Source organism: Apodemus sylvaticus, chromosome 6 (genome assembly GCF_947179515.1).
Source record: "Apodemus sylvaticus chromosome 6, mApoSyl1.1, whole genome shotgun sequence".
NCBI lineage: Eukaryota > Metazoa > Chordata > Mammalia > Rodentia > Muridae > Apodemus > Apodemus sylvaticus.
The window spans coordinates 92,866,718-92,882,857 of record NC_067477.1 but is presented as its reverse complement, the minus strand read 5'-3'; the positions used below and the strand labels follow the sequence as shown (position 1 = coordinate 92,882,857).

The window sequence follows — 16,140 nt, the reverse complement described above, 5'->3', positions numbered from 1 at the left end:
CTCCCGTGGGGCAATGGCACTCAAAGCTTGTTTCCAGAAAGAAGGGGAACTAAACCCTGCAACCGTCCGTCCAGAGCACAGAACTGCAGCTTGAGCTGGTCAGCGCGCCCGAGACAGGCCCCCACAAAGGAGATAGCGTGGGCATTTTACTTGTCTGGCAGATATTTCCTGTCTTCTGTCCAACTTTTTGAGCGATGGAATTTTGGAAATATCTTCTTAAGCTTTCCGCATTCTTGGTTTGATCTCCCTTGCTGGCAAACCCTAGGTTTTCTCATCACCTGGGTTGATTCTTACAGGTGTTAGGGTTTTCCTTTAAAAAAAAAAAAAAAAAAAAAAAAAGTAAGGAGAGACTTGCAACACTAACCAGTGACTGCTAGATTTAAGTCAGGACTCAGGTGGCTCTTGGGTTCTGTCAGCCCAGACTAGTCTTGACACAGTAAATGCTTTCTTTTCATTCGTACCCTATTTTCTCCACATAGTACATAGAAACTTCTGTTTTACAGAAATAAAACAGAAGAATGTCCAAATGTCATGAGATCACTTTAAGAATTAAAAGGGCACAAATGATTTGTGTGCATGTGTGAAGAGGTGCGTGGGGGAGGGGAAAAACTTCTTTCTGACCCTTATCTCTGGAATTGTGAGACTCCAGTAAGGAAAGACCTCAAAGACTCTGAGAGCTGGAAGGAAGCCTCAAAAGCCTGGAACTGACCAAGCAGGCTTGGTCCCTTGCAGCCTTACCCTATGAAACTTCCCCACCTTCCTGAAGAGGGAGTACCGGGTCGGGTCGGGGGACAGTAGAACAGAGGAGAGGGTTTGCAAGTAGTGTCTGGAGTTGAGGGATGTTTGGCTGTAGTAGGAAGCAAGAGATAAGGCACCTGACAGGAGGCTGGAGGTGGGGTTATGGGTATTGGCCGGGGAAACAAAAAGGTAAGGGGGCGGGGACACCAGGTGTAGGAGCTTCAAGTCCTGGGTGGGAGGAGCGAGCTGGCGCCGGAATGATTCACCTTTCGCAGCCACTCTGGCTCGCCCCAACTCCGGATCTGGGCGGAGGGGCCGGAGGGCGTGATTCCCCACCCCTTGCGGACTTCGAACGGAGTCGGGACAGGGTGGCGCCGGAACAGGAGTAGTCTCTCCTGGACACCAGCTTAGTGGGTTCGAGTTCTGCAAAAATGCGCGCCCTGCCGACCCTGGACTCGCTTGCCAGACTGCGGCCACCTCTCGGGGACCCCAGGACAGCGGAAGACAGTCTCACCCCGCGGCCAGCGCACAAGAGCGCTGTGGAGAGACTGGCAGCGGACCGCGCCAAGTATGTTCGCAGCACGCTGGGATCGAGCCGGGGTCCTGTATCCGAACACAAGGTCCCTGAGGCCCCAGGGGTGCAGCACCGCAACCCGATCCCTTCGGCTCTGACTCCTGCTCCTGTAGCCCGCAGGGCTATCGCTCGAAAGCCTCTGAGACCTGATTCATTGGTCATCTATCGGCAGAAATGTGAATTCGTACGAGGGTCAGATGCAGACTGTTCCAGAGTGGGACTGATGAAGAAGCTTTTCCAGGGGTCTGGCAAGGACAAAATGGCTGTGGCCCCTGAGACGCCCGGGGTAGCCAATGAGAATAAGAAGAAGGAAACAGAGGCCACTTGGACTAAGTCGAGCCAGACAGCAGCCGCTAGCTTTATGTTACCACCTCCTGTCGTAGCCGTGAAGTCCCCAGCCTTGCCTTTTGAAGCGGCTCCCAGGGTTCCTGTCGGACGCTCCGGCTTGGAGCTGCGGGTGTCGCGTAGCAAAGGATTGCAGCGCTCCCAGTCAGATCTCAGCTCCCGATACTCGATAGCCAGGGCTGAGTCCGACACCTTCTTCCAGTATTGTGGCCTGGACCCTGATGTAGTGGAAGCTCTCGGGAGGGAGAACTTCTCTGCTGGATCCGACTGTGTTACTTTCAAAGTGCGTAGCGTGAGCATGGCTACTTCTGATAGTAGCTTCTCCAGGCACAGCGAGGACGAGGACGGGTTGCAGGAAGAGGAACTCCTGGAGCAGGTGCCTAGCACCACCTCTGTAGTAGAAAGGAACGCCCGTATTATAAAGTGGCTGTTTACCTGCAAGAAGGCCAAAGAAACCCCCAGCCAGAAATTGCAGGGACCTGCCTGATTGACATTTGATCCAGGTTAGTGCCAGGAAGCTGGAAGGTGGGGGTTGTGTTTATGGGCGCTGGCCAATCACAGCTCATGGTTAATATATAGCTCCTACAGTATGAAGGGCACCATCCAGGTGCCCTTCTTGTGTTGAATTTGAGTGCCTGGAAAGGTCGTTAACACTCTCCCTGCTGCCTTATGTAGTTAAAATGGAAGAAACCGTAGTAACGGAATGCTTCCTGGCTGCGGTTTTACACTGCTGCCATTTCCTGTTTTGAAAGTAGCATCTGAGCTTTAGGCCTCTATGCACCTGGACAGATGCCTGGTGGGCCTTCCTGATGCCCTCGGGCATCCTTGGCTGCAGGGAAATCCCGATCTCTCACTTCCAGCAGCAAGGAAGACCCCAGGCATTTGAGTGTTGAGAACTAATATTTCCTTAGTATGAAAATATCTGCATTTGAATTGTTTTGAAAGTTTCCATTTTCGCAACTGATGGCTCTGATCTAGACTGTATCCCAATGTAAACTACTGTGATTTTGTTTGTTTGTTGGGTCCACTGGAGACCCTCCCTCCCTCCTTCTGATTTGTTATGAATGTTCCTTTGGAGAAAGAAAGAGGAGACAGTTTTAAAAGAGTATCTTTAAGAACGAAGCATTTAAACATTTCAACAGCTTTCTTTTTCCATTCCACCTTTGAGAGCAAGTTAATATGAAAGAATTTTAAAAACATTACATTTTCCTGGCATTGAGATAAATGCTAACTGAAGACACCTCACTAGAATGTGGAATCTCAGCAGACAGCCCCCCAAGATGCTTAGACTCAGCCAACCGGTGTTTAAGAACAACAGAAATCCCCAAAGTACAGTTTAGTGGGCCCATTATATGGATGTAAAGATAGTAAGGAGGGGTGAATTAACTTTTCTTAAATTCAGAAGGCTCAAGACTTAAAAGTTCATACTTATAATGTATTGAAGATTTGCATATTACATTAGCACACATCCCCAGGGAATGTGTGCAGGTGGTCACAATAACAAGAACGACAACAAAAACAAAAACCTATATCAGTTTGTATTTGCACAAAATTGTCCTTGAATCTGAGATACGTGCATGATGGCAAGGGGTGCCAGGTATCTCGGTGAGCATCGTGGCGTGGAGAGAGGGAGCCAGCCAAGCACCACAGGCACACATATTAGGGCTGACGTGCTTTGTCTATATTTAAAAGGGGGGGCACAGCAAGGGGGCGGCACAGCAAGGGGGCATTCATCTTCTGTATTTTACTTTCTGGGTCATCAAAAATCTGTATAGTCTTGTTCTGCGAGTGAAACACAAGAGAATAATTACCCGTTAGAATGATGTGTAAGAAAGCACCAATCACAGTAAGATAAACTTGGAATATAAATAATGGTGAGGTCACAAGATGACATACAAAGAAGCTGAAATAAATCCCAGGAGATAGCTGCCCAAATCTTCTCAAGGCTTCTGGGTGGTTCTGACAGTCACCGTAGGAAGTTTACCTCATAGCTTCACTCTGCTTCACCCACGAAGCTGCCTGTGCTATGTAAGCACTGCAGAGGTGTTCTGAACATGGGGACGGTGGAGTGACACTCCAGGGCAGTCTCCAGCCCATTGAGTTGGTATTCACTTTAGATCTGAGCTCCCTTTGCTTCCTCCAAACTCTGTGTTCTCTAGAAGGAGCAAATCCGGATGGTGAGCACCAAAGCTTACAACAGATCATGCCCTGAGGCTCTCACTGGATTCCTGGGTAATCTAAAGATACAGAATCAAAAATCAAAAAAAAAAAAATGTAACTGTTGTGATCATAAAAAGAGAAAGCTATCAAGATATATTCTATGGAGGTGTGAAGTGAGGTGTGGGGGAAGGGGCCCATGCCAAGGCATCCCTTCCCCCTGAGGGACCACACACATGATGGTATAGTATAGAACAGAGTTTATTTAGGGCATGGGGAGTTAAGAGGGTAGTAGAGGCAGAGAAAGGGAGAGAGAGGGAGAGAGTAGAGAAGTAGAGGCCAGCCATGACTTGGACAGAGAGGGAAGGGAAGGGGAGAGGGGGGAAGCAAGGGGACAAAGGGGAAGAGAGTAAGAGAGGGAGGAGGGGTCAAGCATCTCCTTTTATAGTGGGCCAGGCCTACCTGGCTGTTGCCAGGTAACTGGGGGGTGGGGGGGAAGACCAGTCAGAGTACCAACAGTAAACTCAGCTTTTCCTCTAGTTTACATTTGTGTTTAAATTTGGTTGTATAAAAATTATAGAATATTTGAGATAAACAAAGGATAGAACTATGAGTGAAAGAATATAAATATCATTTATATCAGAGATTCTCAACCTGTGGCTCAGGTCCCCTTTTGGGGACAAACTATACTAAAGGGTGGCAGCATTAGAAAGGCTGAACCACTGATTTACACCAGTGTTTTGTTTTCTTAGTTAGACACTTATAAAACACAATGAAATAAACATTCAGAATTAAAGTGCAAGTTTATAAATTTCTTACCCAGTGGAATAATTTGCTAGTCAAAACTGAAAACAGTGTAACTGAAAACAGAGACTCATAGGATTCTCACCCCATGCATTCGAGCCCCTGCTAGGGATGTGAGGAGATGGACAGTCGTGCATGGACCGTTTTAGTGGGGTTTCCCAGAGTATAAATCCAAAGCGTTGACCTTCCATTTCCTGGTTTTCAATGACCTTCCTGTCCATCAATTTATCAAAGGATTACCTGCTGAAACTTAAGTTTTTCTGACATTTTAAAAATAAAGTATATAAATTGCTGGTTTTAATATTAGTATAAGAAGTGATAACTTGTCCTTTGGGATGGTTAAAAATAAACATTGCTTGATTTTTGGACAAAAATTAAGATAATCACAGCTACCTTCACATTTCCCCTTTTTAAAGAAAAGGGACCCATGGAAACCCTAAACTGTGTCACATATTTGGAAAAGAGGTGTTCTGTTCCCCTCCTTGTGTTCTACTCTGGGATCCCTATAGTCTACATGGGGAGCTCTACAGTCTACACGGGGAGCTCTACAGTCTACACTGGGATCCCTACAGTCTACACTGGGATCCCTATAGTCTACACGGGGAGCTCTACAGCTGGCTCCAGGAACAGAGTGTAAACAAATAGCCCAAAGCACTAGGGCTGTCCTTCCCTGCTTCTCAGTTAGCACCCAGACCTGTTAGAGCTCATAGTATTTAGAATGGATGGACTTTGGTTTCCTCAAGTGTCCCAGTGGGTAGCCTACCTTGCTTTGCAGTTTCATTGTCCATCTCTAGAGCAGTTAACACAGACTTTGCCCATATTCCACCCCATGAGCTGTTGGAGGAAAGAGAGCTTTCAAAATTCCAGGAAAATGCTTGTAGGGAGAGATTATTTTTTTAGAGACGCCAAATAAATCTCTCTATAGATTTTTTTTTCAGAATTTAAAACACAAAAGATGTTTCGAAATCATAGAGCCGTCATGAAAACCACCAAACACAGGCGAGGCCGTGCCTTGTTATACATGTTCCTGCAGATAAGTGAGATCTTACTCATGTTTCTTTTCTGTTTTCTTCTTAGGATGCAAACCTCCCTGGTGATGGATGGACCCTTAAGTTGTAGGCGTCTGAGACTCCAGAGCCATGTGTTTGGTGTATCCCAACAATACATAATTGCTGCTGTCCTAGGAATAAAGCACTCTGTTGATAAGGCTTATCTATTAGCCTTGATGGCGTGCTGCGGGGAAGATGGAAGGACAGATATTAGAGACCGTGGGACTCATTCTCCTTGTAAGATGACATCTCAAAAGGGCAGCTGAAGAAACAGCAGATGTTGGCATATGTTTTCAGGACATTTGTTGATCTGACTTAATGACAGTTTCTGCAGTGTGTTTTGATAATATTTAATATTAGTAAATCAAATATATAGGTATTTTTAAAGAAAAGAAGAAAGTATGAAATCAAGCATGGATACAATGGTATTCTCCTTTCAACTAATTTATACCACTTAATGTTCTGTGAGCACAAAGAGCTATGATTAGTCTATGTCAGTGCTGCGGCTGAGACAATCACCCAACACACACACTGGTTTCCAAGCCTCCCTATAAATAAACTTCAGTTATTCCTATATTACAACTGATAGTATTTTGTAATGATTTGGGCAGGACATTTAAAATCATTTAAGGGATTCATATTCATTTTGTTAAAGCCAGTTTCTCCTTGGCCATAAGTATGTGGAAGCACCCATTGAGAGGGTCATGAGGATTGAGGTCCTGATAAAAGAAGTACTGTTTTGTACTTAACAGTCTCTTGAGATTTAGCCAATATTTATGGAGACTTTCTATTAGCTCTTTAACAATAATTCCAATAGAATGTGCTCAGTAACACCCTTCTTCTTACCTTATAAAGGAGATAGAAACTGGTTCACCATGTAATGCCTGTGTCTGGTTCCACTTCACATACCATGGAATTGCCTAGGTTTGGCATCGACCCATTGTTTGCAGAGGATGTGTTTTGAAGCAAACCTCTGGGGTCTGAGAGGTTCTGCATTCTAAGTAAGGTCAACACGAAACTGGAAACCTGGCTTTAAACTTGCTGTGACACTCAAAGTAAAAGAACCTTAGATTCAGAATCTTCTGAGAGAAATTACCTGTGAACAACAACCCAAAGAAAAATTGTCAGTCTACTCTGTCAAAGTTTGCTATATTTTATCAAAACATATTTCTCTAATTACAAAATCATATGTGACATGAGCGAAGAGTATGGAAGAAATTTCTCAAGGCTAATATTTTGTGTCACAGCATTTTGGAATGTCCCTGCACATAGTTTTTAGACGATATATTATGTAACTTTTATTGTAAGAGTAGGTTTTTCGAGTTATAAAATATTTATTTTTGTAGTAGCTAGTCCTCAGGTGTTTTTTTTTTTATTTCACATGGCTTCTCTTTCATCAGTTCATCTTAAAATAATTTTCTCTTTTGTCATCTTTTCATACATATTGTTGATTCGAATGCTTATTATTGTTTTGCAAGTGGAGCTCTGTGGAGCTTGTTTCAGATACATCATGGATGGTCATTCTTGGGGTTCTTTCTCTCAAGCAGCTCAGGAAGTGTGTCCTGTGCCACTTGGTAGTGCTGCTGCTTTCATCACTGTATTGTACTTAATCTTAAAAGTTGTCACAGTGACAGCAATTTGTAAAAGATCTTTCGATATGTGCAATTCATTTTTTTTTTCAGGTATCCCATTGGTTTTACATGTGAGTGTCTTGAATAAAGACTTTGGGGCCAGAGAGATACTCAGCAGTTAAGAGGGCATGGGATTTATACTTTTCCCTCTCTGGAAGTGAGTAAGTGACTGCTGCAAAGAAGAGTGTGTAAGAATGTAATGAAATGTTTTGGAAAGAAGAAAGAGAAAGCAATGATAGTCACTTGAAAGTGGCCTTTTGAACTGCTCTGTGAGAATGCCGTAGCGAATGCAAATATTTATTATATATATGACTCTTTCACTGGACTCTTGTCCCAGGGGTTCAGAGTTTATAACCATGCTATAGCTGGTGCTTCCTGGATCTTGATTTGTAACTTTCATCAGGTGAGGTAACCCTGGGGTGAGAATATGTTTCCTGCGTCCCTCCTAATTGTATCTTTGCCTTGCAAAATTGTTAATTTCCTTGAAAGGGAATCTTTCCAAGCCTTGCCCAGAGGAGATGCACAGTGTTTGAAGTCTTCAGCTCTCCTGTAGATGGGTTACAGTAAAACTATTTAGACTATCTAGCTGTTGGGTTTTCTTTAAATATTTTGTGAATCAATGGTTTCATGAAATACTTCTTTTCATGTTTTAGTACTAGCATTCATCGCAGATACATGAACATCAAAATAAAATACAAGGTACCTTTCTCATTAGCTCACTTAGGGGTGGCCCCAGTGCATCTCTTAGGCCTATTGCCCATCTGCTGGACGCAGCTGGGTAGGTTTGGATCTGCACTTGATCTTAGCCAAAAGGCCAAGAAGCGATGTATGTTTGGATTTGAAGGTAAGGAAATCAATCTAGCCTCTCATGCTGAGCTGGCCAGGCCTGGCTGATTTCACTTTCTATCTTGCTATGACCTATGTCTGGAGTTTTTTTTTTTTTTTTTTTTTTTTTTTTTTAATTTCAGATGCTCACTGTCCATTTCTGTGGTATGCAAGCAACAGTGGTCTTGGCAAAAATTACTTTCCTAGGATAACAGTAGCAGAATTCATTCACTGAGGAATCCAATGCTAAAGTTAGTACTCCATCCCAGTATGAAATTCGATAACAAAGAGAGAGGATGGACAGATGAACAGACTGCTATTGATAACGTATAGAAATGAAAGTAGAAAGCATGGAAAGGAAGAAACAAGGCAGTGTAAAGAAGGAACAATGATGCTAGGTATCTGATTTATGGCCTTAGAGCCTCATTTTGTTCCTGCTTTCTACTTGATGGTAGAAGGCCCGAACCACAAATGGATCTTAAAGTTCAAATCATGTAAAGAGAATCAAACAGAAGGTAAGGGAAATAAGTGTGCCTTATTTTTAAAATGGCAGATTTCTACACTAAGTTAGGTGTAACTTTGAAGTTTACACTAAAGGAAAATCAGAGCACTCAGAAATGATACAGGGACAACCTGCTTCCATCTGCCTGTTGGTCACAGATTATATGCTGCTTCTGTTTGTCTGTCTGTTTGTTTGTTTGTTTGTTTGTTTTTATTAAGACTTCACTTGTCAAACTTGGGAAAATAATAAAGTGGTCAGTGTCTTGAACTGTAGAGTGCTTTTCCAGTATATTTTGAGGGCTAGTATTCAGATACACTCCAGGATAAGCAGCAGGCTTACCTATAGGATGTGACCAATCAGGATAGTGCGTTAGGACTTGGAGACTTTGTTTTCAACCTGCTTAGCAAGTTAGGATTGCAGTCAACATTCAAAAAGGGAGAGTGCATCCAAGTATCACAAGCACTCCTGTGTGGGCACCCACACTACTGGTGTTTGTGAGGTATCAAAAAGAAATATCAGGTAGGTATCTGGGGAACTGAGCAGGACCCACTCATCCAGAAAAAAAGACAGTCGTGACTAAAACCAGAGTTCAGCCCTCATATGTCCTAGGTGGAGCATACACCCCAAGGTCACCCAATTTCTTAGAGTACACTGTGTCCCTTTCCCTGCTCTTCCTGGGAGTCCAATCACATGCAGGGAAACTTTAGTGGAGCTGTCATTCTTTGAAGAGATTTTCCAGTTTAGGTTCCAAGTCCTAAGAAAGCTGCATACACTGAGAAGGATCCTTGACTGAAACTTTCTCAACAAGTTCTTGGTTCCCCTCAGTTCACAGGAAACTTGTATCAGAACCAAAAGTGTTTGGCTGTCACGTCCACTCACTCTTAAAATACACTCGGCTTGTGGTATCGGAGGCCATGTCATCAGAACCAAGAAGCTATAGATGTTTCTTGACTAAAGGAACTGGCTGAATCAAGCTTCTCTTGTGTTCAGAAGAAGCACAGCTTGAGAAGAAAGTCCTTAGGTGTGTTAGGTTTACAACGGGAGATATGCAGATGCCATCCATGCCTGTGGCCCACACAACTCTAGTAACATCTGTAAGTTCTACTGCTCTAGATACGAGGAAAACATAGATCAAAGATATATCAAGATTTGATCCCAAAGCTGCCAGACGTACTCTTCACTTGACCAGTTTATGAAAGGAATTTAATGTCTACCAGGGATTCTTTCCTTCTAGAGGGCACAATCTGACTAACCCCATGAAATCCTAGACTTGAGCTGAATTTTGTCTTCATAAGCTACACTTGAACTTTCAGAAGGATCTGTATTATGTTAGCTGAGACTAGAGCCACAAGTGCTGCTGCTGCCACATACCTCATACATGGAAATAATTCAAAGCTTCAGGTTTCCATATTGCAGAGAAGGGCTCTTTTCTGAGTCAATGTTGAAAATTTTATGTAAGATGTTATGTGCCTTTAAAAGAATAACAGAAAATTGGAGTCAAAACAAGCAAAGTCTACCAGAGGAGCTACGAACGGGTTATCAGAGCCCCTTGGAAGCAAACTTCCTAGTCAGATGTTGGCTTGCTTCTTTTTCAGCACTAGTTCTCCTGATGAGCTCAATGCAGTGTTTCACCTTTACAGGAAACCACAAGGTGGATAAGAAATCAGAAGCTTCTAGAACACATCAGAGATGTTTGGCAGAACCCTGATTGCTTTATTGGTAGCCGACCATTGATTTTTAGATAAATGGAAAAGATCAGAGGAGGAAAAAAAATTGGACACCACCCCTTACATTCACTTGTAAGTACTGGGAAGTATGACTCGGTCTCAGAATTGTTAACTTTTTTTCTTCAATATGAAAAGAAAATGTCTAGGCATGCACACTCCAAATACATGCTTACAACTTGAATGTATTTCAAGGTTATACAAATATTACTCCTGCACGGGGAAGTGGAGAAGCCAGTCATCTGTAAACACGTTGACTGTACAGGTAGAGGCATGAAGGAAGCATTACTCACCTACTGCCGTTGCTCTGGGCAGAGTGAACAGTTCTAGCTTTCAGGCCACAGGAAGTCCTGACCTCTGTTCTGTTGGAATTTCACTCCATATCGCGTACTTCATATTCTCTCTACTCTGTGATCAGCATGCTGACAGTGGAGAATCATGCCAAAGTGCTACCGCAGAGCTGTAGGTCTTTCTTCAAGGGAGATCATTTTCTATCAAATACTCATTTATAATGGAGACCACCAGAACTGTGAGACCTGAAGCATTGATGATCAGTATCCACAGGCAACGTTCAGTAGACGAGCTGTGGAAAGAGGGCAGAGAGTGCTTCGGGAGCATAGAACTGTGATAGTAGACCCCGGGAGCTGCCTGGCCTAGAGCAGCAGGTCACAGTTAGCTTCAGTTGCTTAACTGTGTTGTGTGTCAAGACTTTTCTCGGGAAGATGCAGCATACATATCTACTCAGTCCACATAGGGAACCCACAACAGACCACAGCACAGATACCATCAAAGACCGATTTGGTGGGCCAATGATTTTTATTCCGGCTACATACAGGATATGACCCAGGTGTAACTTAGAGGAATAGAAATGACTCAAAGACAGCTGAATCACCAAAACCTATCATGAGTGGCGGAACTAGGTCACCAAAACTAGAGACCTAGAATGCACTGCACAGCCTGCAGGTGGCTCAACAGGTTGGAGATTCTTTCCAAGTGACTCTGGGATCTGCCCTGTAGGAGTATTCTCTCTAACTGGTGGGTCAGATCTTCATCAATGAAAACCAGGGAGTTTAGACTGCAGTCCTTTTTAGTGTTTGCATGCAATCATAAGTATTAGTGACAGGGTGTCCATGGTAAGTGTAAGTAGGCACAGCAAGAAACCAAAGAACACAGCGACTCTCTGTGAAAAGAATGAACGGTTTTTAAGAAAAAAACAAAAACCTGCCCAGCTGCCTCTAAGTAAAGAACAACATGCAGCTGCAAGAGGCTGTTGGGTTACTTAAGGCCGAATACTCCTGAGCACAATGGTCAACACCTGAACACTTCCACTGTCTGCTCAGACTGAAAGAATCTACAATTATCACCTGGCTGTTACAGTGTCTGAAGACTTGAAGTCTTCAGTCTACAGATCTAAAGTCTGGGTCCAGATCCAGGTCAGGGTTGGTGTTAGGGTTGGGGTTAGGGGGTGTCACGGGGTTACTCATGGTGTCTTGCTAAACCACCATAGCCAAAGCAACTTGTGAAGGATAGGGTTTATTTGGCTTACACCTCCATATCATTGTTCATTGTCTAAGGAAGTCAGGACAGGAACTCAAAACAGGTCAGGAACCTGGAGGTAGAGGCTATGGAGGGGCGCTGCTTACTGGCTTGTTCCTCATGGCTTGCTCAACCTGCTTTCTTATGACCACCAGCCCAAGGATGGCACCACCCACAGTGGGCTGTGCCCTCCCTTATCAATAGCTAATTAAGGAAATGCTCTATAGCTAGATCTTATGGAGGCATTTTTTCAATTAAGGTTCCCTCCTTTTAGATAACTTTAGCTTGTGTCAAGTTGACATAAAAGTAGCAACCAGAAGCTGGGCAGTGGTGGCACACACCTTTAATCCCAGCACTTGGGAGGCAGAGGCAGGTGGATCTCGAGGCTAGCCTGGCCTACAGAGTGAGTTCCAGGACAGCCAGGGTGATACAGAGAAACCCTGTCTCGAAAACACACACACACACACACAAAAAAAAAAACAACAACAACAAAAATAGCAACCAGAGAGTGTTTGAACTAGAATTAGTCAAAGCTGCATTTTCAAACTTTATTACTTCATTGTTGTAAAGACTTGCTCTTCTTGACGCCTCCTATCCACAAATCTCAACTTTTAAGCTTACATTGAAAATTATTTTAAATTCTGCTTTTGGGTTTTGTGGTTATTGTTATTTGTTTGTTTTTCTTTCTTTTGTGTTGGATTGGAGAAAAAAAAAGATTTGTCAGCAGGACTGCCACATACTGAGAGAGTGCAGTGTACTGAGCTGTTCAAAATCTCACAGCCCAAACTGACCAAGCTCTGCATGGCTAGCACCAAAGGCAGCATCCACCATGAGCCTAGTAAAGCCCATCAGAGGTTTGCATATGGCCCCGCCTTGCAACCTAGTGTCCTGGACACCCGCTAAGCTTTGACTGTCTCTAATCTACTTCACCTTCACAACCAGAATTAAACTACTTTCAATGACTTCAGTCTAAAAAAATAACAAAAACACAAACAAAAAACCTTAAAAGTTATACTTAATTCTCATAAGAATGTTTTATATGTGTTTAAATTGTTTGAATTATTGCAAAATAGAGTGGCATATAAATATATCTCAAATTGTTACTATTGTATACTGGGTCTGTTTAATCGGGAAATTCTATTAGTAATCTTATGGTAATTTAGTTAACATGGAAATTTAATAAACTTTTTGTAGCGGCTATTCCTGGTTGTCAATTTGACAGGTAGTAACTCCAATTGCAGCTGCTGTGCCAGATGTAGTTTCATTACTTGAGCAAATTAACACATCTCCTGGAACCTGGTATGTAGCTATTGACCTGGCAAATGCCTTCTTCTCAGTATCTGTCCATAAGGACCACCAGAAGCAATTTGCTTTCAGTTGGCAAGGCCAGCAGTATACCTTTACAGTTTTGCCTCAAGGATATATTAACTCTCCTGCCTTGTGTCATAACTTAGTTAGAAAGGACCTTGATCGTTTGTCTCTTCCACAAAATATCACATTGGTGCACTATATTGATGGTATTATGCTGATTGGACCAAGTGAGCAGGAAGTAGCAACCACTTTGGATTCATTGGTAACACATATGTGTATTAGAGGCTGGGAAATAAATCCGACCAAGATTCAAGGACCATCTACTTCAGTGAAATTCTTAGGAGTACAGTGGTGTGGGGCATGCAGAGATATTCCTTCTAAGGTGAAAGATAAGTTATTGCACCTGGTCCCTCCCACCACCAAGAAAGAAGCACAATGTTTAGTGGGTCTATTTATATTCTGGAGACATCACATTCCTCACTTAGGTATGTTACTCAGGCCTATTTACCGAGTGACTCGGAAAGCAAGCCAGTAAGGAACTGGCCTCCGCATCAGCTCCTGCTTCCTAACCTGCTTGAGTTCCAGTCCTGACTTCCTTTTGTGATGAACAGCAATGCAGAAGTGTAAGCTGAATATACCCTTTCCTCCCAAACTTGCTTCTTGGTCATGATGTTTGTGCAAGAATAGAAACCCTGACTAAGACACTTTTATTTAATATTTCCCATTGCCTTTTCCTCCATTTTCTCCTACTCTGAAAAAGAAATATATATATATTATTTGGGGGAGTGACAACTAATAACAGTGGAAAGAGAGAAAAAGTGCCTTTTAGCAATCTAAATATACTTATTAGAGTTCTAACAAGCTCTAGGATATGCTAGAATCTGACCCAGGTCACGTAAAGATTCTTCCTTGCCAAATAAGGAAGTGTTACATCTTCATTTTTGCTTTTTTGTTTGAATTGTTTTGGGGTTTGCTGTTTTTTGGGGTTTGTTTTTTGTTTTTTATCAGAATTTTCATAAGCAGAACACTAGTGGCTGTATGATTTTTGTTACATTTATTTCTGTGCGAGCAGGTATGCATCTTCCACATGTGGAAACTAGGAGGTGGGGCACACTACATTGTGCAGGAATTGGTTTTTTCATGTCAGCCTATGGTCCCAGGATTGAACTCAGGGCACCAGGCTTTACAGCCCAAGACCCATGGAGTCTAAAGAAAGTTAGAGTGAGAATCAGTCTGGCAAGAAAAGTCAGGTGTGAGGTTCTGCAGGACATGGTTGGTTTCCATTTCTCTAACACACAGGTTGATACAGTATGGCCGTGTAAGTAAAAGCTGGCCTATTTTAATATTGCCAACAAGCTAGTGATGGTTGGTAGCTTTCATTTTTCTTTTTATTTAGCGGTGGTGCTAGGGGCCAATCCCAGGACTTTGCACATGCTAGGCCAGCACTCTTCTCACTGAGCTACATCCTAGCTTGGTTTTTACATTATTAAAGAGTTGAGGAGTAGAGCCAGAGACATTGCTCAGCTAATAGGAGCATGTGCTCTGCTTACATAGGAGATGCACTCAGTTCCCAGCACCCACGTGGTGACTCTGTAACTCCGGTTCACAAGGTCATGGAAGAGCTGGGACAAGAGCCCAGACTCCTAGCTCTTCTCTAGTGCTCTCCCCTGAGAGCGCCACTCAGGGATCAGTGCTTCTGTGTGCCAGCCATCTGTCCCTATCTGTAGTCCCAGACCTGTGTCCCATCCTGTCATCCCTGCTGTTGCTGGGCCTTCTCTCTCAGCTGTCAATGTGTACACAGCTCTCCAGAGTGAGAACTGCCGGCACGTTAGCTGCCCTCCAAGACCTTGCATGGAGACGGTAGTAAAAGCAAGGGAGAAACTTCAGGTCAACTTTCTAGTGTAAGACTTGAAGTCCAGAGGCCAGGGTGGAGCTCGGAGGTAAAGCACTGGCCTCAACACGGAGGCCATGGGTTCTATCCCCAACACCACAAAAACAAAAGCAAACCAACCTGGAGGTCCAGGCCAAGTAAGCTAGTTTGTTGTCCACTTTGTCACTGCTGAAGGGGAGAAAACGGAGTCGTCCTGAAGGACTACACTCATACACATACAATTATACACACACACACACACACACACACACACACACACTCAGTCACTCACAAAGATACATACACAGGCTCTGTGTTCCAGCTTGAATTAGAGAGGATTTTTTTTAAAGATTTGTTTATTTTTATTTTATGTTTGTGTTTACATATATGTGAGATATAGATGTATGTATATATGTGTGTATGTGTTTAATTGTATACACACACACACACACACACACACACACACCACAGTGTTCTGTACAGGCTGGAAGAGGGTGTCAGATTCCTGGAACTAGAGCTACTATTAGCGGCAAAACTCCATGTAGGTGCTGGGAACCAGATTTGCCTCCTCTTCAAGTGTAGCAAGAGTTCTTAGCCTCTGGGCCATCTCTGCAACCTGAAAGTAGAGTCATTTTTTTTTTTTTAGAGTCATTTTTTTAGGTGTGAATTCCAGAGGCCAGACCCAAAGTAAATGGCATAATGAACAGACTTGGGGTTCAAGGTTCTGACATCTCCAAAGGAACTGCTAGCTCTTTGTAATCTCAGTTTCCCTTGTGATAGAACAGGCTTGACAAGAATTGCTTCCAACTCCTGTCCTACTGCTGACATTCTGATATTGGATTTAAAATTGGAGCATGAAGTCCCAGGTTTGGGAGACTGGGTGAGGCAGGGGATTATTTGAAGCCAGAAACTCAAGGTCAACCTTGGCAAGACCATGGTAAGACCCAGGCTCAAGAGATACATAGGTAAATAATGAATAAATACTCACCTGGTCTAGTCCTAAAGCCAGTAATCCCCACTCCTTGGGAGACTGAACCAGGAGAGTCCTAAGTGGGAGGCTTGCCTAGATTGCGT

At 43.3% G+C, this 16,140-nt stretch overlaps 1 protein-coding gene across 1 annotated transcript; it reads left to right on the top strand.

Moving 5' to 3' along the window:
* Positions 1-990: 990 nt before the first annotated feature.
* Fam110c (family with sequence similarity 110 member C) lies at positions 991-7,883 on the top strand. Its single transcript, XM_052186001.1, has 2 exons — positions 991-2,160; positions 5,696-7,883. The coding sequence occupies exon 1, from the start codon at positions 1,170-1,172 to the stop codon at positions 2,142-2,144; it is 975 nt and encodes a 324-aa protein (XP_052041961.1). The 5' UTR covers positions 991-1,169; the 3' UTR covers positions 2,145-2,160; positions 5,696-7,883.
* The last annotated feature ends 8,257 nt before the right edge of the window (positions 7,884-16,140 follow it).

Bases quoted from the DNA above. Each gene is read 5' to 3' on its own strand.
- Fam110c (XM_052186001.1), top strand. From the start codon at position 1,170: ATGCGCGCCCTGCCGACCCTGGACTCGCTTGCCAGACTGCGGCCACCT.